Source organism: Mastigoproctus giganteus, chromosome 7 (genome assembly GCF_048544385.1).
Source record: "Mastigoproctus giganteus isolate SK-2022 chromosome 7, ASM4854438v1, whole genome shotgun sequence".
In the NCBI taxonomy this organism is placed as follows: domain Eukaryota; kingdom Metazoa; phylum Arthropoda; class Arachnida; order Uropygi; family Thelyphonidae; genus Mastigoproctus; species Mastigoproctus giganteus.
The window spans coordinates 41,748,637-41,770,761 of record NC_143581.1 but is presented as its reverse complement, the minus strand read 5'-3'; the positions used below and the strand labels follow the sequence as shown (position 1 = coordinate 41,770,761).

The 22,125-nt window shown below is 35.9% G+C and overlaps 1 protein-coding gene and 1 non-coding gene across 2 annotated transcripts in view; both read left to right on the top strand.

Annotated features, from left to right (window-relative positions):
- Positions 1–22,125, top strand: part of LOC150082844 (neural-cadherin-like) — a 500,869-nt gene that overhangs the window by 215,816 nt on the left and 262,928 nt on the right. The window contains exons 16-17 of the mRNA XM_090377625.1: positions 12,076–12,191; positions 17,000–17,164. Of these exons, the coding sequence (XP_090233751.1) occupies positions 12,076–12,191; positions 17,000–17,164 (281 nt within the window). The remainder of the gene's footprint in view (positions 1–12,075; positions 12,192–16,999; positions 17,165–22,125) is intronic.
- LOC150082845 (U1 spliceosomal RNA) lies at positions 9,241–9,405 on the top strand. Its single transcript, XR_016547245.1, has one exon. It is a non-coding gene; the product is annotated as a U1 spliceosomal RNA (small nuclear RNA).

Sequence of the window (22,125 nt, the reverse complement as noted above, 5' to 3'; positions counted from 1 at the left end):
ATGCTCAGCTACTATTAGGGCAAGAAGCAAGTTTTCTACTCTTAGCCTGTTCAAAATCTAGTTTGGACTGATTAATAACTGCTTTACAATTGTTGCGAGCTTTGGTGTAGGCAGAAAATGAAACTGAAGAAATGGAAACAAGTCAATTACGATATGCAATGTTCTTCTCGGGAACAGCCTTAGCACATTTATTGGAAAACCAAGGTTTAGATAAATGACGAGATTTTAAAGTGGCATGCGGAATAAAGAATTGCATTCCTACAAGAATAATTTCACTGACATGATCTGAGCAAACGTTGACATCAGAAGTTTTGAAACAGTAATCCAACCAAGGAAAAGAAGGAAAGAAATCTTGCAGGTCATCCCATTCTGCATTCTTGAAATGCCAAACAACACGAGGTTGGGAATAGCCATGAGATAAAGGCTCCATCGGAGAAGAGACAATTACCAAGTTGTGATCTGAGGTGCCTAAAGGACCACTCACTTCGACCATGTACTTAGAACGGTTGTTTGTGAGAAAAAGATCAAGAGTGTTGGCTGTATGGTTAAGATTGTCCAGTATTCTCATTGGTAAATGAACAATCTGTGCGAAGTCATTAGTAATTGCAAAAGCCTCAGCATCTTGACCAGCTGGCTCTGTGTGACTAGAAAATGGAAGCCAGCTGGAGTTGTGAACATTAAAATCAGCAAGGAAAATTACCTCACTGTTAGGAAAGTTGGCCTGGAGAAAGTCAAGTTGCAAAGAGAGGAAGTCAAAGGGCTCCAAGTGATTAGTGGAGTTTGGAGAACAGTAGAGACGATAGATGAATTTAACAGAATGAGGTAGAGAGATTTTAAGCCAGAGAAGGTGGAAAAGAGGAGATTCCAAATTACCAACGCTCTGACAGGGAATATCAGAACAGATATATGCACAAGTAACACCTTTGAGACGAAAGGAATCATACAGCAAATAATTTGGGCAACTGAGATGAGCAGTGGTTGAATCAAGCAATAACTGAGATTCTGTTAGAAAAAGTACATGGTTTGTCAGACTGCAAGTGGAAATGGACATCAGAACTGAGACCACATATATTTGTGAAATGGACTAGGTGGTGTTTGGGAGGTTTAGATCTTTTTGCAGATAAGCTTACTCTATTAGTTTGACAATTCATGGTGTATTCAATAGTAAGAAAAGTGGCAGGGAAATGCTGTATGCAGTAATGAAATTTTTGGATGTGGCATACACTTAGTAAAAATATACTGAGATCCATGACATAACATGGCATCAACAATGCCCCCCCCCTCCCCCGCATACACACTACTCGGACTCCCTCTAGTCCCTATCTGGCAGAATAGAGGTAGCAAGATTATACACTAGCTGATCCAGAAGCATTCTAGAGAGGTACCAATAGGTTCGGTCTAGTATACTAACTAGTGGCCAGCCTGCGAAGTTTTAGAGCTGTACCCAGCTCTAAAACAGGATCTAGATAATTTGGGCAGATGGGCTAAGAAGTGGCAACTGAAGTTTAACCTTGACAAATGCAAAGTACTGCATATGGGTAGAAGTAACCCCAGAGAAACGTACCAACTGTGTGGTACTACACTTAAGGTGGTAGAAAATGAAAAAGACCTGGGAATAATTGTGCAGGCAGATATGAAGTTTTCTGAGCAATGCAGACAGGCTGCCAGGGCAGGTCATGGGGTTTTGTCAATGATATATAGGAATTTTGCTAGCAGGGAAAAGGTGATTATCCCTCTGTATAAGGCAATGGTCAGGCCACGCCTTGAGTACTGCGTACAGGTATGGAGGCCTCATTTTAGGAAGGATGTAGATTTACTTGAGCGTGTACAGAGAAGGCCAACAAGATTGGTGAGGGGAATGAAGGGATCCTCTTACCAAGAGAGGCTTAAGTTCTGCAAATTGCAGTGGCTGGAGACTAGGCACCTGCGCGGTGATCTGATTGAGGTATATAAGGCCTTGAATGGGTTGAGCACGCTGAATTCTGATCGGATCCTTCCACTTGTTCAGATTACGAACCTAAGGGGGCATAAATTCAAATTAAGAAAAGACAGATGTAGAATAGATGTGCGGAAATTTGCCTTTAGCCAGCTGGTGGTTAATTGCTGGAACAAACTTCCATCTGTCGTTGTGGAATTTGATAGGTTGAATAAATTTAAGGAGGAACTGGACAGGCATTTGGATGGAATGGTGTGATTTTTTTTTTTTGTTGGCTGATGCTGCATAAGCTCATACATTTGCTTTCTTGCATCACATGCCACTACTACTACTACCCTTGAAAAATAAGGAAGTTTGGATCTTGCCATGATGTCCATCATAACCTCAAAAAACATCAGTCATATTGCATGATGGAAGAGATGGGGCAGGTTTAACCATAACTTGGCTTTTGAGACTAAACATGGGTTCCACCACTTCAAGCCTTCAATAAGCAAAGTGGTAGTATTGCACCGGTTGTTGAGAGTCATCTACCACCTGGTATTGTCTGGTAACACAGAGGGGCAGCATTCCTGCATGTGGTGTGGGTGCCACACCTCAACCCCTGCTTACATTGGCTCACACGTGGGTGGTTACTCACAGTGTGCTTGTGCATGGAGGTTATATCCAGGATTACTAACAGTCTCACCATTTTGAAAGTGCAAGCAGAGGATTTTGCTGTCACAGACAAACCAGACTTCGTTGAAATTGGATCCCCTTGACTTGAGTGTCACCCAAATATCAGTTCCATCAGCATTTTACACTCCCAGGTAGCAAGTATAGCTTGTCTGGCCTGTCTGAGAGAATGTCTGTAACAATCTCAAGGACCATATGGTATACAATTATTGCCAAAAAAGATAGTGTTGCTAAAAATCAGTGAAAATGGAATTATAAAAACAAGTGTCATGGTGGGGGGTTGTGTTAACTATGAGAGTTGAAAATGCTTAAATCTTTGGAATGAACTTCAGAATTAAATCAAGTTAGATCTTGTTTTTAGATTGTTAGTTATTCCCTGAACTGATTCTAAAATTGGGTGATCAGGTTATACCTATTGTATGTAGTGTCTGATTTCTTGGTCCTATCTTCAAACTGAAAACTAATTTTTCTTGATTGTGTCGAACAGTTTAGAAATACTTGCTTAAAGAAGCTAAACATCTTGAGTATTATGAGCTACAACTTGGGGTGCTGGTTGCCATACCCTTCTCTATCATGTCATAGTAAGATTCAGGCTGGAATTTGGACCTCAACCTACAACTATGCTAAACCCAGCACCTACTCTGGAACCGCTATTGAATGATAAATCTAACGTAGATCCAGTGGTAATATTCCTAAAAAGGATACAGTGATATCACATTTGATACCAAAGCCTCTAAAATCTCCATTTCTCTCTCTCTTAGTTGCCCTTGCACCATAAAAATCTCATAATAACATGTTTGATATTCTGCAGCCCTTGTTAGCTATTCTCTGCTGCTTTAAACTGTTTTCTCTACCTTCATCAACAGTTGTAGAGGGATACTGAAATAGCACTACCTACATAATATCAAGACGCAGGCTGTAGTTTCATTGCAGAGTGGCTTTTTGTCACTAGTGTGCCAATAGAATTTAAACCAAAACATCTGAAAATAATGATTTCATACTATCTGTATGGCATCCCTTAATTGTCTCACATTGGAAGGTAGTAGATCTGCACATTTGACAGTCCATTCAACCTCATTCCATAATGTTTTATGGAGTTAGAAATCTTTATTGTAATAATAATAATACAATACAAATTGATATATTGCAATATTGTCCTTCATGGCCACAATGCCAGGGGTTAACAGTAATAGTACGATTTGTAAGAGAAGAACATTTGATATATTAAACATAAGAAAATACATAATGCGGATGAATAAAAGAAACAGCTCAAAATTCATACAAAGAATGTATAGGTGGAAAAGTTAGTAAGCAGTCTTCATGTCTTATGGTATTGCTGGCTTGCAGCATTAAGGCAAGCTTTGTGGAGAGGGATCAGGCACAGGGAAGTACAGTTTAAGGATGCACCATCTGTATTCCCTGTCACAAGCAACCTTATTAAGGGCAGAAACCTGTCGGATAGATGGAGATGGCCGAAATGTGGGCACAGAGTTAGTTTCTCTGAGAGAAGGCTGAGGGATTTTCCAAGACCACAAGTCCCAGAATGATGGTGCCAACATCTTGCCAATGATCATTTTGACATTTGTGGGAAGCCTGTGAATTTTTATCAAACTGTGTCCATTTCAGTTATCCTTAACTGTGGAGTAAGTTTGTTTATTTATGGCCCATTTTAAGAGCCAAACTTCAGTAGAAAAAAGTGGTTGAATTGTTCTAGGGACAGCATATAAAAGCAGAGAATATACTGTGGTTTTTATATATCTTCTGGTAGTTGTGACTTGATTATTATAATGCAAATGCTGTTTGGCCATCCATCGGAGTCGAGCTGCCTAGGCGAGAAACTTTTCCATGTGGTTACCAAAGCAGAGCTTAGGATCAAAAACAACCCTGATTGAGGTTGTTTGCAAGCTTATTGACGATGGGGATAGGAGAATTACACAGTGTTGGCTGAATATAAAAAGGCGTTTTCTTTAGTGAGAATATCATAAATTCAGACTTTTCTGGATTTATTTTTAGTCTGAACTGTTTGAGGTTGTTTGCAAATTTCAGGAGTATATTGATGCTGTTATCACAAGATCGTGTGGAGATATCAGTGTGAGGAGTTTCATATTATCAGCATAACATAGAGTATCCTGCCTGGACTCAAGTGGGGAGATAGTGCTGTAAACAAGAGCCCAGATAAGACACCACCCTGTGGCTCGGGGTAGTCTGGAATTCAATGGCTACTAGAATATGTTGAAAAGTCTTCATTGTATGTAGCAAACAATTTCTGCACATGCTGGTCCAATGCATTATCCTGCTGGAAGACAACATTACTCTCCAAGAATGGCAGGAACATTGTATGTATGTGGTTAGTGTAATAGGTGCAGTGATGATACATTAGGCCTCTTCTGTCAGACAAACTGCTATAGTAGCTGGTTCTATTTCTGTGTACATATTAACCTCTTCCCTCACCTTACAATACCATATGTGCATCAGTTGCAGTAGTTAAATTGAAAGCAGCCAGTTTCTGATTTTTCAAATATTAGGTGTTGAGCTTGAGTAACGAGACTAATTTTACAATAAGCATACTTTTTTGTTTTTCATCAGTTGACTTTATAGCCTTTGGTGTATTTTAAATTATACTTTGATGATGCCTTCTCCATTATAAAACATATATAGGATTAATATTTTGTGAGAAGTATATACATCTACTCATTTTACACTGTGCTGTGTTAAGATTGAAAAAAATTATTTTTAGAAGAACTCGTTAAGGTACATCATCGCATGTTGAGGCAGCTGGTGCTTTTGAAGGTTGCTTGTTTTGTGAAAATAAATGCATCGGTATCAAGAATAGAATATAAATGAGTAGAATAAAGGATTAATCTGCTGGGACCTTATCTAATCAGAAACCACACCAGTCATTGGTTTCCAAAAAAAATTAAGGTATGTCACATTTCAAACATATTTAAACATGCCATAGGACTTGGTTCAAAGGCTGTGGTCCTACAATATACAAACCTCATTCATGCTAAGTATTTATGAATTTGGGACTGAAGAGCTAAAGTAAACTTTGAAAGAGTTTTCCGAGTCTTCTTTATCCTTTTAATTTGATTTCACAAATCTGCAATCTTTGAAATCACTGGCTACAGAGAAAAACTTGTCTCAACAAGTTTTTATGTACTTTAAGTACTTTCACCCTTGGTAGAATATAATATTCCACCAAGAGTAAAAGAAGTACACCTGTAATTCTATATATTTTTACCTCAGGCTTGGATCAGAGTAGTGTGAAAACCTTGGGAGGTGCATTATGGCCACAGAAGCCGATGCGCCAACAACTAATAATAAATAAAAAATAAAATAAAATTATAATACATGGCTGTTCTTTAAGAAATCTTGTTAAAGTGGATGAATAAAACTAATTAGTCATGAATTATATATTTTAAGTTCATTTTATTTTGTTAAAATGTGATTACAGATAACAAGAATATATTTATGTACATGAGTTCATGCATTCTTCCTCACATATTGAGGTCAATAAAATGGGGTCAGGATTTCCCATGGGATCCAAAAATGTCACCAAATTATAGTTAAGTATGCTGATTTAAGGATTACATTTATGTATAACTCCATTTTAATTTTAATAAAGTCTGCTTAATATCAAATTCATGTAGTTAATTAGTGCTTTCATTCATTTGACAAGATTTCTGGAACTCTTTGTTGGTGAGGCATATTTTCTTTTTATTAAGACGTTCAATTTGAGGAAGAGAGAAGTTGCGGGAGGCCTTGCAAGGTTTTTACTTGAATATTTATGAGTGTGTAACAAGTGTATACACCTGCTCTAGAGTCATGTGATCTCTGGTGTTTAATTAGTGATAATGTTTCACTCCTTTATAATAAATATAAAATCCGTTTTTGAGCTCATCTTGTCTAGTTTTCCTAGATTGTAAAATTTTAAAATTTAATGTTATTAATTCTTGTTAATAAAATTAATGTTTAATGTCATTAATTGTTCATACTCATGAACAGTCATATTATAAGAGGAGTGGTAACAATTTCATTGCTACAGCAACTGAAAAATTCAATTAACTCATTTGATTGTGTTTTTGTGGTTTCTTATGGGCTTGAATCCGTTACTGCTGCCACATTTGTAATAGTGCATGCTATTTATTGGCTATACTAACAAACATCCAGTCACTGTGCAGTTTCAGTTGTGCAGAAATTTGTATGAAAACAAAGTTTTGCAAATCTATTCCACAGCCATCCTTTTTTTAATTTAAATCTATGTACTCATCTGTGTGTTTTCTTAGAAAGAGTAAAGATGCTGTGAACATTTAGTTTATGCAACTCTTTTGAAGCTGTAAACACTTCACTTAGGTCACCATGCTGATGCTGCAATTTACAGACCTTCCAGGCCGTCTTGGTAAGAATACTCTTGGGCCCACATCTAATGTTGTTGCTCTTCTCAACATGTTGAGAAAACCTTTCCAACAGATCTGCATCCTTTCTAAAATGAGGTTTCCAAATTTGTAATGTATTCCTGGTGCAGCCTAATCATTACTTTGTACAATGGGATGATCGCCTCTTTGTCCCTGCTGGAAAATTTTCAGTATATCATTAATAGAACACCATTAATTGTTCTAGGTCTAGCAGCACTACTGTTTGCACTGCTTAAACTTCACATTGGACTGTACCATTAGGTGATTTGCATAATTGAAGAAATTGAGTTTGGTGTTACTCAAATGGTATATTATTTGGGATTACTGCTGTGTAAATGCAGCACTGGCATTTATCTATGTTAAGTTTTAGTTGCTATTTTTCAACTCATTTGCCTAGTTTATATAGATTTTCTTGAAGTAACCTATCCTTGTTTAATGTTATTAACTATCCTGCTCAACTTTGTATCATCTGCAAACTTAGACATTAAATGTGTAATAAACATTAAAAACAGTAAAGGGGCCTAACACTGGTTTATGTGGTAACCTCTCTCATAACATTATTCTGTTAAGAGCAATTACTATATATGACTACTATATTGCAATCACTTAGCTGTCCCTTTCTTGACACCTCAAATACTTGAGGTGTCAATATTTCAATTACATAATGAGTGTATTCACCTGCTCAAGAGTCATGTGATCTCTGGAAGGAATTAAGGATTTTTGCTTAATTTTTTTTACGTCCCTGTTGGTTAGAAGAAAGGTTTATAATAGTTTGCTTGTTCACGTGCTCAGAGGTACGGCATAATATGTTTTAGAATATCCTTTCTTAATGGAGACTGAATAAATAGTTTTTGAACTTGTAAATTCATCAAATTTAATCTTGGTTCGTAGTGCAGAAAATTATTCTTTTACTTGATATTAGGAGAGTTTAATGGCATTTGCTTTTTCAGATCATGTGCCATACTACAAATTTCAGTATCACTTTTCTGGTCTTTTTTTTTGTACTCCCTGTTCTATTCAAATTTTAAGTGAGATTAATGGGAAGCACATATTCCATCTTTTCTCAGGATTTTCTTTAATGAAATTGTTCAGTTGAGTAAGAGTAATCATGGGTAGAGCTCTAATCCTTCTTCCCCCTCTGAACTTCTCCCCTCCCAAAAAAAATCAATGCTCACCACATTGGTCAAAGGATTTATTAGTAGTGGCAAATGACGCAAAGAAGCAAGCTTTATATAACATCATACAAAAAAACATATATAAATAAATAAAAAAAATCCCACATTCCCTCTAATGTATCTAATTCTTCCTGAAATTTATTCAAACTACTTACTTTTACAACACTAGATGGAAGTTTGTTCCAACCATCACCTACCCTCTGACTGCAATTTAAATTTATTTCCCTTTATGAGCAAGAGTAAGGATGGCATCAGCATTTAGCTCACTCAGTTCATTCAATGCCTGACACATCTATAAATGTTTACTTTCTGGATGCTAGAACTTGTAGAACTGAAGTCTTGCTTGTTACAAGTATCTTTTTGTTCCCTCTCACTAATCTTGTTGCTCCTCTTTGAACTAATTTTAACAGATTCACATCCTTCCTAAAATTATGCTTACAAACCCATGTACAGAACTCAGGATGTGACCTAATCATATACAGCAGAATAATTACTTCCTTATCCTTGCTGGCAAAATTTCTGTAATGTCATTGAAAAATATTACTCCCTGAAATAATACCTTAAAATGAAGGTCACACAGAGGTGCAGTTAATTCATTAATTCACTTGGTGAGCAAGTTCTCACTTTCAGCAACACCTTCCATGTGTACATTATTTAATAGCATTGAAACAATTTATATGTTAGTATGGAAGCCATTTTCTTGAAGTGGCCATTGTGAATGATAGGCCTAACTGATAGAGCTGAAAGTTGTCTCAAATTGAAGATATTTCTTCCTGCCTGTGCAGAAAAATGGGAAAATATAAAAATTCGGTATATTTTTATTTTTCGGAAAGAGCCATAAACTCTCCATGAAATACAATAATTTTGCAATAATTAATCATTCTCTCTTAAAGACCGGTTTACAAATATAATTTAAATATTAAAAACATTCCATTAGTGGTGAATAGAAAGGGGGGGAAGGAAATGTCCTATGTTATATGCAGGCACCATTTCATATGCTACATAGCAGTGATAGTCATACTCACTAGGGCGACTGAGTAGCATATTTATCTGGTGCTGAGGAGGCCAAGATCAGTAATGTGGCCCCTCCAGACAGAGGCTTTACCATTGCACTATGGGTTAGCTGACTCCTGCCACTTTTCCCAATTTGGGATAGATGAAGTTTGGAATTTTTATTAGTAGGAGGTTGCATTTGTGCTCCCTCTTTTTCAATAATCAAAAAATAGACTGTTGTTGGGAGGCAGTGTGCAAGAGGAGAAGATAAAAAAAACTGACAAAAGTGTAAAGACCCTCAGGGTCTACCGGCACCGGGGGGGGGGGGGGGGGTGTCTGCATTGTGGTGTTTTACAGACTCCGTAAAGGCCATATGTGAAAAATGGACAGTTATCTATATATTAATATGAAGCTGTTTTCTTGAGACGGCCATTGTTAATGATAGGCCTAACTGATCGGGCTGTAAGTGGTCTCAAATTGAAAATATTTCTTCCTAGGTGTGCATTCAACGTGTACCTGCTCATGACAAAACACAGACTATATTTCTTTAGGACAGCTAGAGAAACACTTTGCTACTTGGTGAGCAAGTTCTCACTTTCAGCAACACCTTCCATGTGTACATTATTTAATAGCATTGAAACATATCTGTGTTAATATGGAAGCTGTTTTCTTGAGGTGGCCATTGTGAACGATAGGCCTAACTGATCGGGTTAGGCTTAAGGCCTATCACTCGCTACCAATTGCAAAATTTTCCAAACAGATACAGCTCATAAACAATTTGTTGTTTATGAACTCCAATTTGGTGTTCCAAAATAATAGCAACAGAAGTAGTGCCTTTGGCTCTGAATTTTCCTTCACCTGCTTCTGCATTCATGGAGTTGCTGTGAATTCTACTGAGCTGAAACATTGAGACACATTGAAAATAGACATTTAATATATATATATTTACTGATATGTATATTTAAATCCAGTTCAAATAAAGAAGGAATTTTCTCATGGAATTTGTTCTTTTGACTTCGATTTGGAGATGATTGCTATTTTTGCTTATCTAAAGTGCAAAACTAAAAAAATAAATAAAAAGGATGTGTTGTATCTAAATCTACATCCTATTGTGTGTGTCATACATAGATCTGATTTTTCTGTACCTTTTCGACCAGAAAGCTCTCAATATGGTTTCATCATATTCCAAATGTAATGTGGCAAAAGTGACATTCCCAGCGTGAAAATGTATATAAACCACAGTACCTCATAGAAAACAAATTGGGCCTTCTGCAGTAATCATTTTCTTATTACAGATCCTTTAAGGGATTCATTCCATATTTTTCTCAGGTAGTTACTTGTCTGCTGCGGCATTATTTCAGATTAATGACTACTTAGGAACTCCAGTGTATAAACCACGTGAGTGGAGACGGTTAATTACTTCTCCAAAAGTAGTCTGAAAGGCATCCTCCATAAGGAGAACATTTATGTTTCTATTGTAATTGCACATTTAATATTTCCAATATTATTTGGAATTGTTTGACAATCTCAAACTTATTTTTAATAAAGTTAAATGGGCATAATTGGTGACTTCAAGGTTTCACATATGTCTTAAGGTTAGTAATCAGGTCATACTAAAATGCCATGTTTCATATGCAAATGAATGACAGAGCTTTCTGTTGGCAGCAGGCTCAACATTGAAACCAACATTGGGAAAGTTTTAAAAGGGAAGTGAATATGAAATTGGTGGACCCAAGAAAATATTGTTTTCATTTTTTATCAAATCAGGATTAATGAAGCAATTTGTAAAGGTTTCAGAAAGGTGTGGTAGTTGCTTGACATATCTTTGAAATCAATTTACAAGCTTATTTTATGCAAAACTCAAGGAAATTTTCTTTATAGCACAAGTAATAAAGTTTTCTTGATTAGCTGCAATCTGAAACAGCAACAACTAGAGCTGAAAAGTTATGTTTACAGCTTTCTTAGGGAACAAGAAAGATATTAGTTGTGAAAGTATTGTTGAAAATATGCTCGGTCTAGTTCAGAAATTAGGATTTTAGATGAGCTTCATATAAGGAGGAAAAAAAATTATCTTTTTGCAGTTTGCAGATAATTCTTGTGATTCTAAGAATTAGATGTTGTTTTTGAAATCAGCATAGCAAACTTAGGGAAGGTGTAATATATTAGAATGGAAACCCCATTACTGAAGTTTCAATTTGCAGGCCTGTGTTATCTTAAGTTCGACTAGTAATTCATACTGCTGGCCTTCTGTGAATATTGTGGCATTGCAAGCATGAACATTCATAGAGATTGTTAGCTGCCCATACCGGAGTGTTCAAGTGAAATCAGTAAACTACATGTAGGATGTGATTTGTTGCAAATTGCTATAATTATTCACAGACATGTATTTGCCTGACTCTCCCAGGAGGTTTCAATTCATGGCCAACAATGTGTTAAGGTACAGTGGATTAGAATGAAGAATACATGTGTAGTTGATTGCAGCATTATGTTACATGAATCCATGCAGAAATTGTAATGAATGAAAAATCAGACCACAGGATACTCAATGGTGATACCATCACCTTCATAACTCTTCTGCATTTACTATATATGAAGGTAAGTCCTTTCAAATGTTAATTTTTTGTTACCATACTTCTTAATGGTAATCATGTGCTTTGCAAAAGAGGTAAAATGGCTGAAAGGTTAGAGCTTCTATGAAAATTTTCATACACTTCACCAATTCACTTCCCATCCATTTTTGACTTTAAATCTTGGATTTACTTTTTTAAAAGAAAGTTTTGGGTAACTGTTTTTTAATTTAAATATCCTTCAAAGAACTCTAATGATTTTGGAACTATGTAATTACTGTGCAGTGGATTTATCATGAAGTAATTTTCTTTTTTAGCATCTAGGATTCGATATGAAATTACACAGGGAAATGTAGGTGGTGCTTTTGCTGTGAAAAATGAGACAGGAGCAATATATGTTGCTAGCCCTCTTGATTATGAAACACGAAAGGAGGTAAAAATTTTAGCATATAATTTTTAATGATTTTTAATTTGCAAATGAAATTGAGTAAATGTAAAGAAACTTGTTTTTCCTTTAAAATTTTATCTCTTAGTATTAAAGTAATAAATCAATTACTTTAATACTAAGATCTGATAAAGAATTAATCACCATAATCAAGAGAAGAAAATTCAGATAACCTTATTTTAGTAGGACTATTTAAGAGTAAACATTAGGTGACTCTGTTGGAAATAGCCATATATGAATAATCATAACTTGCAATTAAGTTCATAATATTTTAATTTTACTCATGTCGAATTTTAATTCTGAAAATTAATGAGAAAAATTGTATTCATTATGAATAACTTTTATATTAATTACGAATTTTACTACTTGTTACAAAATTTTTTTTTTTTTTTTTCTTTTTTTTTGCACTTTTCTTACTTGAAGAAAAGTTTAATTTTTGTCGCTTTTTTCTCCCGGTCAGCGTCTCCTCCCAAATTTGGCTAGGTAACTCCCATATGCACATTGAATTGGGTTAATAAAAATCAACCAAGAGGTCAATTTTATTCAAACTTTGAACTTTTATTATTTGCTGATAAGTGATTTTATTATTTGCTGATGGTTGATCTTTGTAGTTTGATTAGTTGGTATATATGTATATATATATATATTTTAATTTCTGTTGGTAGTTCATTTTGAATTTTATTGATTTATTTCATCATATTCAATCTGCTAGAAACTGTATAAGTTATTTATGTACTTAAGGGGTTTTTAATTATACTTCCTCAACCGTTTCCTGAGTGGCATTCTAGATAGTATATTAGTCATCTGAAGTTGAGTTTTTTTTTTTTTTTTTTTTTAATCCTGGAAGTTTGTAAAAAATTGAAAACTATACATGAATGCTGTTAAATGTGCCCAAAAAAGAAATAAATAGCAAAAAATAAATAAATAAAGGCTATGTTAGTTTGTTTTTTAATACCGCACTGTCTATTATATTTGAAAAGGGGAACCTTGACAGTTTAAGGCATTATGACACCCATGAATTGAGCAGATTGCTGTGGGAGGACGAATACATTTGAATTATGGAATACTTTTAAAGTAAAAATCACAGAAGCCATGAATGCATACATACCATTGTATTTGGAGGATGCCAAAATGGATTACTGCGCAGGCGCCTCCGTAGCCAGGTGGCAGGAGCAGCAGTGCATGATTATTGATTAGACCGAGGTTTGAGCCCATGCCCACCAAATACAGAGGATGCGGATAGGTCAGGGAATGACCACTGCATATCCCCAGAGCAATATGGCCTTAGTTGCTAATGCTCCTAAAAACCAAATAACAAACGATTACTGCTGAGCTGGCCGATGAAATAGAGCAGAAAAAGATAGCACAGGACAGTTACAGAGTGATGAAACGTACTGAAGCCTACAACAGTTACAAGTTGGTCTGTAATAGTACAAATAAGGTAAGGGAGGCAAGGCTGCATATGAGAAAGCATTGGCCAAGAGTGCAAAGAATGAGGACAAGGAATTTTTCATGTGTGAATATGAAGAAGAAGAAGAAAGCCAATCAGATCGGACCGCTGTGCACTAGATGTTGGAAAGTCTTAGATAACCCATCTGATGTTATGGATGGATTGAATAGGTGCTTTGCATTGGTTTTTACTGATGAAAGATCCTGAAAGATACTGCTGAGAAAGAGGCTGTGCAATTGAGGTTGAGGTATACAAAATTTTAGTGATGTTATAATTACAGGTGATTGTTAATTTGAAAAGCTTGAGTATAAAGGCAAGTAAGTCTCCTGGAGTTGATAGCATATACCCTGTAGTTTTGAGGGATAGCATGAGTGAGTGTATTGAACCAATGAAGATAATTATGAGGGAATCTTTTATACTTGGGAGATTCCTTTGGATTGGAGAAGTGCCAACATATTGCCAATACATAAGGGTGGTAACTGCAGACCAGCTAGTCTGACTTCAGTTGTAGGAAAAATCTTAGAGGCAATGATTAAGAGTGTAATTCAGGTTCATTTAGATAGATATGGCATCCTGAAGGAGACACAACATGGCATTGTTAAGGGAAAATAATGTTTAAACTTAGTAGGCTATTTTGACACAGTTTCTCATGACCTGGATGTAGGGAACAATTTTGACAGTTTCTCATGACCCGGATATAGGGAACAATTTTTATATAGTTTATTTGGACTTTAGAAAAGCATTTGACTTGACTCCTCATGAGAGGTTACCTTACAAGCTTGTGAACAGGTTGAGATTTCTGGCAAGATTCTAAGAAGGGTTGCTGGGTGGTTGCAGGGCAGAAGCAGAGAGTTGTGATTAATAGATATTCTTCAGATTGGTGTAATGCCAAGAGTGGAGCCCCTCAAGGATTCTTGGACACTGTTATTTCTCATTTTCATAAATTACATTGCCGAAGGGATAGAAAGGCATAATGTTAAAATTTGTGGGACATGTAAAGATTGGTAGAGTCATTAATGATTCAGTTCCAAGCAGCCCTCCTTCAGGATGACTTGAACAGACTTCAGAGATAGTCAGAGAAGTGGCAGTGATGTTTTAATACCACTAAATGCAAAGTCTTACACTTGGGGAATAGTAACCCCCAAATAAATTATGCAATTGGTGGGATTGAATTAAAAATAGTGGAGGAGGAAAGATAACTTGGTGTTAAATATGTGCAGGTATGAAATTTCCTGAGCAGTGCAATTAGGCAGCCAGGAAAGCCCGTGGTGTGCTATCAATGATTTATTGTATATTCACCAGTAGAGATAGGGAGATAGTTCCACTGTATAAGGCAATTGCAAGACCACATATGAATATTGTGTTCTTGAATGATGAGAGTGACAAAAGTATGACCATACAGGGAAGACTCATTATGTGGGCTACAGAGCTTGGCAACTATGCACATCAGAGGTGACCTGATTGAGGTTTATAAGGCTCTGAGAGGATTAGAAAAATGATGGTGGAATTTTCACTGTTTTAAAGAATTCCCAAACTAGGGGCCATAAATTCAAATTTCAGGGGTTGAGATTTAGGTTAGAAAACAGGAAGTTTTCTTTTAGCCAGCAAGTAATTGATTGCTGGAACAAATTTCCCTCACAGGTAGTTGAGGCTGACAGCTTGAATAAATTCAAAGTTAAACTGTGTAGTTACCTGTGTGAGGAGGGAAGCATATTTGTATTTTCTTATCTACTTGCTGGTTTTTTGTTTTTTTTTTTTTTGTCAGCACAGCAAAAGCCTGTGGCTTCCTTGTACTATATGGTGAATATAATATGAATTCTTCTTCTTCTGGCTTTTATAACCCAGGGTGGGTCTTAGCCTCCTCACCGATGTTCCAACAATAAGCCCTCCCAGAAGTCAAACTTCTCCAACTTCTTATTCTCATGATCTTTAAGTCCTCATCTGCATCATCCATCCATCATTTCCATGTTCTTCCTCTCACCCTCCTACCAGTAAGTTTCCATTTCATTATACTTTCAGTTGTTCTGCTGCCATCCATTCTCATAACATGTCCCAACCAGGCAAGTTTTTGGCTCTTCACAAATCTGATGATGTTTGCACCCTGAATAAGATGGTCAAGTTCATGCTTCATTCTGATCCTCCAGGATCCATCAATGTCTTGTACGGGCCCAAAAACGTTTCATAAAATTCTATGCCCAAACATTTAACAACTGCTCATCTTTAGTCGTTAATGTCCAAGCTTCACAACCGTATGTCACAACTGGTCTATCGAGACTTTTGTATATTCTTAATTTTAAACGTCTGTTCAGTATTCTGGACTTCATTAGTTTTTCATGTGCATGAACATATCTGTTTCCACTCAGGATACGGGACTTAATTTCATTTGTAATTTATATATATATTTTATGAAATCCCCAAACACGAAAGGTATCAAAACCTATAGTACTTAGTACCGTGCATGGGTTGAAGGAGAAGTATGGGGGGAGGGGGATGCCGGAAACTTTGCTCTAGAGACTAAACATGGGTTTCACCACTTCAAGCCTCCAATAAGCAAAGTCATCAATTTGTTGATCCAAATTTCAGAAGAAACTGAATTAGTGAGAATTTCTTGAATCTTGGCTTTTGTAAGTAAATGTCTCCTTTATTGATGAAGTAGAATTTGCTGCTGTTACTTGTAAACAAAATTGACAGATAGCAGCACATCCCTGTAGTTTCTAGACAGCTGTATGTGTACAGAAGTATGCATATATATGTGTGTGCTTTTTTCATTCCCCCACACACACATACACGCACCTGCTCATCTTATAACATATAATTTCTATGTATATTTGTTAAATCTGCTGTCTATTGGGATTTGTTATTTTGCCAATGTGCTTCTAAATTTTGATAAAAAAAATTGTTTTGGCACATTTTCTCATCTCGCTTTGGCATTTTGGCATATTAGGTCTTTCAATTGCTGGCAAATGGAAATCAGAAACAAATAGCTATCGCTGATTGTTATTTGGATGTATTGAATGGTGCTAGCCCTTGATAGCATATCATGCATGTAATCTAATATGATAACTAGCTATAATAATATTAGTATTATTTGATATTTTTTATTTATTTTTTGTTTTCTCTTTTATGAGAAAAATGTGTTCAAGAATGTATAATGTTTGAGGGAAATATTTATTGCATTCAATATCTTCAAGATTGAAAATATCTATTTTTCACACTCCTAAAGTATGTAAAATAGATTTGTCAGTTGTTTTTGACAGAACCTGATATTTAAAAATGTCACAATCATATTTCTTGTTGCATATGTGATTTTTCAGCCGTACTTTTTTTTCCTCCCCTACCCTTCCAGTATAATCTTACTTTGGTGGTATCGGACACACTATTTGAAAACTTCACAACAGTATATGTAAAAGTGAAGGATATCAATGACTTACCTCCAAAATTTGATCAATCCTCTTATGAGACTGCAATTCTAGAAGAAGATTCCAAGGGACTCCCTAAGAAAATTTTGAAGGTAGGTGTTTATTTATTTATTTTTTTTTTTTTAGTTCAAATAAATGAAAGGTATGCACTGTTAAAAGTATAAAATATATTTTATATGGTAAGAGTTCTCTTGTAAATTTCATTTGGTGTTAATTAGTTATGCCCAAAAGAAGAGTTAAACATTTGGTATTGAATTAAGACTATCATAGTATAGAAATAAAGACCTATGATGCTTGCTTGTTGCTTGATACCATGTCCCTTCCTTTTGGTCTATTTCTTGGCCTGTTACCATTTATTTCACTTTTTTTTTTTTTTTTTTTTTTTATCAAATATGAATTAACATTAATTTTAATGGAGTTGCCATCTGTTTTGATGCCTTTGTATATCTGCAGTGGGTTAATTTATTTTATTTACAGGTTAGTGTAATAATAAATTTAAATATCTGTTTACACTAAGCCATATTTATGTTAAGATCACAAGATAAAAATCTCAAAAAGACTATTCTGTAATATTTTTATTCTGCGGTCTTAACATGAAGTTTGTATGATCTTTATTTAAACTAACTCCCTTTAAAAAAAAATTCATTGAAGAAAGCCTATGAAGAAGGGTTGAAATGTGTGTTAACTTCCACTTAATGTTCTGTCTGCATCAATTCTTAGGCCTGATGACGGGATTTAAACAGGTTGCAGAAATGTTTGCAATATTAAGTTGATATATTGTAGTAAATTGGTGCACTCTGTAATTCACTTAGCACAGTAAAGTCACTTTAACTGTTCACATGACCTGTCTGTTGGTGTCCTTTTCTTGTATTATTTATTTATAAAACTTCCCCACAAAAAGTAGCTGGATACATTATTTTCACAATAATAATACACCAATTGCTATAACATATTCTGCTCTTTTTGGTAGGTTTCCACTAACAAATGGTAGACTGCAGCAGGTATAGTTCTTCTACAGAACAGTGGCCATTTGAACTGCTGATATGAAATGCTTTGGTCTTTCCCTCACCCAACATTTCAGTTTTTGGGAAGTGTTCCCAGGATTCAATTCTTCATTGGTCATTGCAACCTTTGTGTGTGTTCATGTTCATGACCCATTCTCACACATCACCAGTGGCATTAATGGAGTATTATCCTGTTGAAACAAACATGGCCTCTGCCAAAGAACTCTCACATTCTGTGGAGCATGGAATTGTCAAATGTTAATGCAGGTGTCAGAATTCATGGTTCCCTATGAATTATATAGAATTACAAAGGTCCTAGGCCACACCGCAAGAAATTATTCTCCACTATAACCCTAGCTCCTCCAACCTTTATCATTCGCACAATGCATTCCAGCAGCAAATGCCTTCACACTACTTTTTGGATAAATCTTGTCTTTCGTTGCACCATGCAAGGTGAGACCACTGATTGTTGTTGATGTTTGGCTTATTTCCTACCTCTTTCCTGTGAAAATGGATTCTGTGTATATGTAGTGTGTTTGTACAGACCTGAACTCTCTGATGCCTTAAACTCCTGTTTCATTTTTTTCAGGGATGCCTTACAAGATCATTGTACTACTCTTCTGAGTACCCTCTGGTCATGTGGAGTGATCTTCTCTGGTCTTTTTTATGTATTACTGCATAGTTATGATACTATCATACTTCTATTTCATGTTAACACTACTGGCAGTTGACTTTGGATGGTGTAAGCGGCCAGCAATTCTACAAATCAACAGGCCAGCAATGTGGCATCCAACAATAACTTCCCTTCTTGAAATCAGTCAGTTTCCTTTTACATGCAAAACAAAAAACAACTAACTTGTGTGGCTCATACATCTTTCTATACTGGTCTGAGTTGCTTATCCAGGAAGAGTCAGTTGGTTGTGAAACTTTATGGGTAGTGTATTTCAGCATGACTAACCACATATCTTCCTTTTTCCTACAGTTCAATAAGTTTTTTATATATATATATATATATATATATATTTTTTTTTTTTTTTTGGCATTTGTGAAATCAAAACTATGGTGCGGCTTACTGATGATTTGGTGTTAACACATCACATACTTTTTTTTTTTTTTAAAGAAAAAGATTTTGCCAAATTCACAAGGTAATAACAGAAAATCCTTTCAAGGCTTGAATGGAAAGAATGATAGGAAGAAATAAATTAACAGCCAGCCAGTGTACATTTCTTGGATATTCTCCATGATATAGTGGTTTTTAGCATTAGCATTAGTATAGGCATGTGATGCAGGAAAGCAAGCTTATGCAGCATAAGCCTAAAAAAAAAAAACCCCTTCCATTTCACCCCTCCATTCGTTCCAAATGCCTGTCCAGTTCAGCCTTAAATTTATTTACGCTATCAACTTCCAGAACAAAAGCTGGAAGTCTGTTCCACCAATCAATAGTTTTGCTCAAGTACTCTGTTATAGTTTTATCATGGAATACTTGTGTAATAGTTTAAGTTGTCCCTTATTTAGAAAGCTGATTTTTAACATGTAATGATTGGAGCTGACCATAGAATGTGCACCATGGTGGAATAGTCATGCAAAATATGAAGTTTAAAGCAGCTGATTGACACTCTGAATTGTACAGATCTAGAATACAGCTGTACACATCAGTTTTGTTTATTGTGTAGTAAAGTGATTGCTGTCATAATGTTTGATTATTCAGTGGTCTGAAATGCCCAAAGTGGGCCAAGGATAGGACTGGAGGACTGTGAAAAAAAGATTGTGGTTGTAAAAATAGCCTTTGAAGTTCATCATCAGAGAGAGTAGGACAAGGGGAAAAATAAAATAAGCTAGAGAACCATTATGCTTGTTGGTACCATTGCAGGTTTGACTATAGGTTTATTTGTGAAGCCTGTTCTGTTGGGAGACACTCTGGATGATAATAAACTTCTCATCACTCTGTTTTTCGAGAGAACATACTACCCAAGATAGCTAAATAGAAAGCTAATGTTAATTGGTATTTATTTAATTGTTTCAACTTCTGTATTGAAATAGAAACCCTGCACCTTTAACAATAACTACACATGGATAACATGGTTAGCTCTCAAGAAAAATCATCTGCTTTGAACAAACATCCCATACTAGAAATTATATTCATAGAAATTATTTTGGTTAAAGACTAACTTTCATTATGTGTTTAACTGGCAGTTTTTCTTCCATACACTGCTTGGCTGCTTATTTAGACTGGATACATTTTGTTCTGATCAACCTTTAGTTTGAATTGCTGCTGATGTGACACTGCACAGAGTCAACAAGGTGTTGATAGGAATATTATTGAATCATTCATGAAACATGAATAATATTGAACCATTCATGTAATAAAATTGTTCTCAATTCCTGGATTGATGCAGCAGGGGATCATACTGGTGAACATACCTTTCCACTTCATGCTATACGTGATGATTGAGATTCAGGGATTGGGCTGAGCAAAGCAGATACTTGAAGTCTTCCTTGTATTCCACTAACTACTATAATGCATTTGGTGCAGTGGTTGGTTGAATTGTCCAGTCTATCTGAATAGTGTTTCTGGGTGTGTGCTCCACAGTGATGTTCAGATAAGGTGTAAAATTCACAGTGCCCTCTAGTGAGATCAGCAAACCACGGCTATGCTATAGAAACATGAACCACACCATTACGCACCCATTCTTTATGGTCCTGGCACTAAATTACGTATTTTCTTTTTAGCATTTAGAGATCATTGGCGTCACTGAAAGTTTCCTCGCCTCACATGGCAGTCTGTTAAGGCTTCTTCACATACTGCTTGCACTGATAGCTTGTAACATTCCCACATCAAATGTAGTGGTTAATGTTCCATTGTTTGGTGATGATAATGCTTGGTAACCCACTCCAGATATGGAACACCTCATTCCATTACTTTACATTTTTGATCACGGTTACTATCCTCATGCAGATGTTTTCCATCCATTCACGGACTCAAACAGCACTATTTATTGAACACTTGACAAGTGAAACTCTATACCCAAACAGTCATTTCTTCAGAAGTCTGTAAGATCCTGTCCATTCCCAATTAGCAGTGAACTTGATTTAGGCACTAGCCAGGTCACATGGCTTTATAGTATTTTCTTGCATATGTCACATGCTCTGTGACTGCTTTGATTTGCATATTTTTTGCACAGATTGTTGCCCATAGCCTATAGCATTTATCCATGGTTCTAATAAAGTAGCCAGGTAATGTATAACTGGTAGTGTTATACGTTACCTGGCTAGAAAGGCTACATAACTGCATTATGTTGCCTTTCTAGACAAATATGCATGACAGAAGGAAATAAAATTTTGTATATGAGAAATAATATGGAAAGTGTCATTCATAAGTGGACGTATTCCACAGCAACCCACAGTGGAATAAATTATTAATTGCTATTGGTGCACTGTTTATTCATGAGTCATGAATAAACAGTGCACCAAAAACTTCACACTTGTATTTTAATGGTTTATGTTGTGGCCGTAAGGTTTTGTGGGGTGCTGATGTTAACCTTGGTGCACACATATGCCAAGTGGGAACTGACTCAGCCACTTCACTTGTGTCACCGAATGTTGCAATTTGAAGAATGTGCTAACATTAAGTTCTTTCAACTTGGGAAACGTGCTACAAAGGTGCTGCAAACGTTACAGAAAGTTTATAGAGATGATGTTTTGAAAAAAAACAGCAGTTTACGATTGGAATATGAATTATATAGTCTTCCCTGCAGTCTACCATGTTAAAAGTAAAAGTATGGGCTCTGATTTCAGGTAAGGGATTGGGACGTAACTCTAGTCTCTAGTGGACACTTTTCAATGTGGAATGATGAAAGTGTTTCAGAAGTGAAGGAACTCATACAAAATGATAGGCGAATGACTTGTTGATTGCTCATGAAGTTGGACTGCCTGTAGGCTCAGTATATACAATGATGGCAAGATTTAGGGATGTGCATGTATGTAAAGTGTTCCATGCTTGTTGTAAGATAATCAAATGCACTGCAGGAAAGCCATCACAGATGATTTGT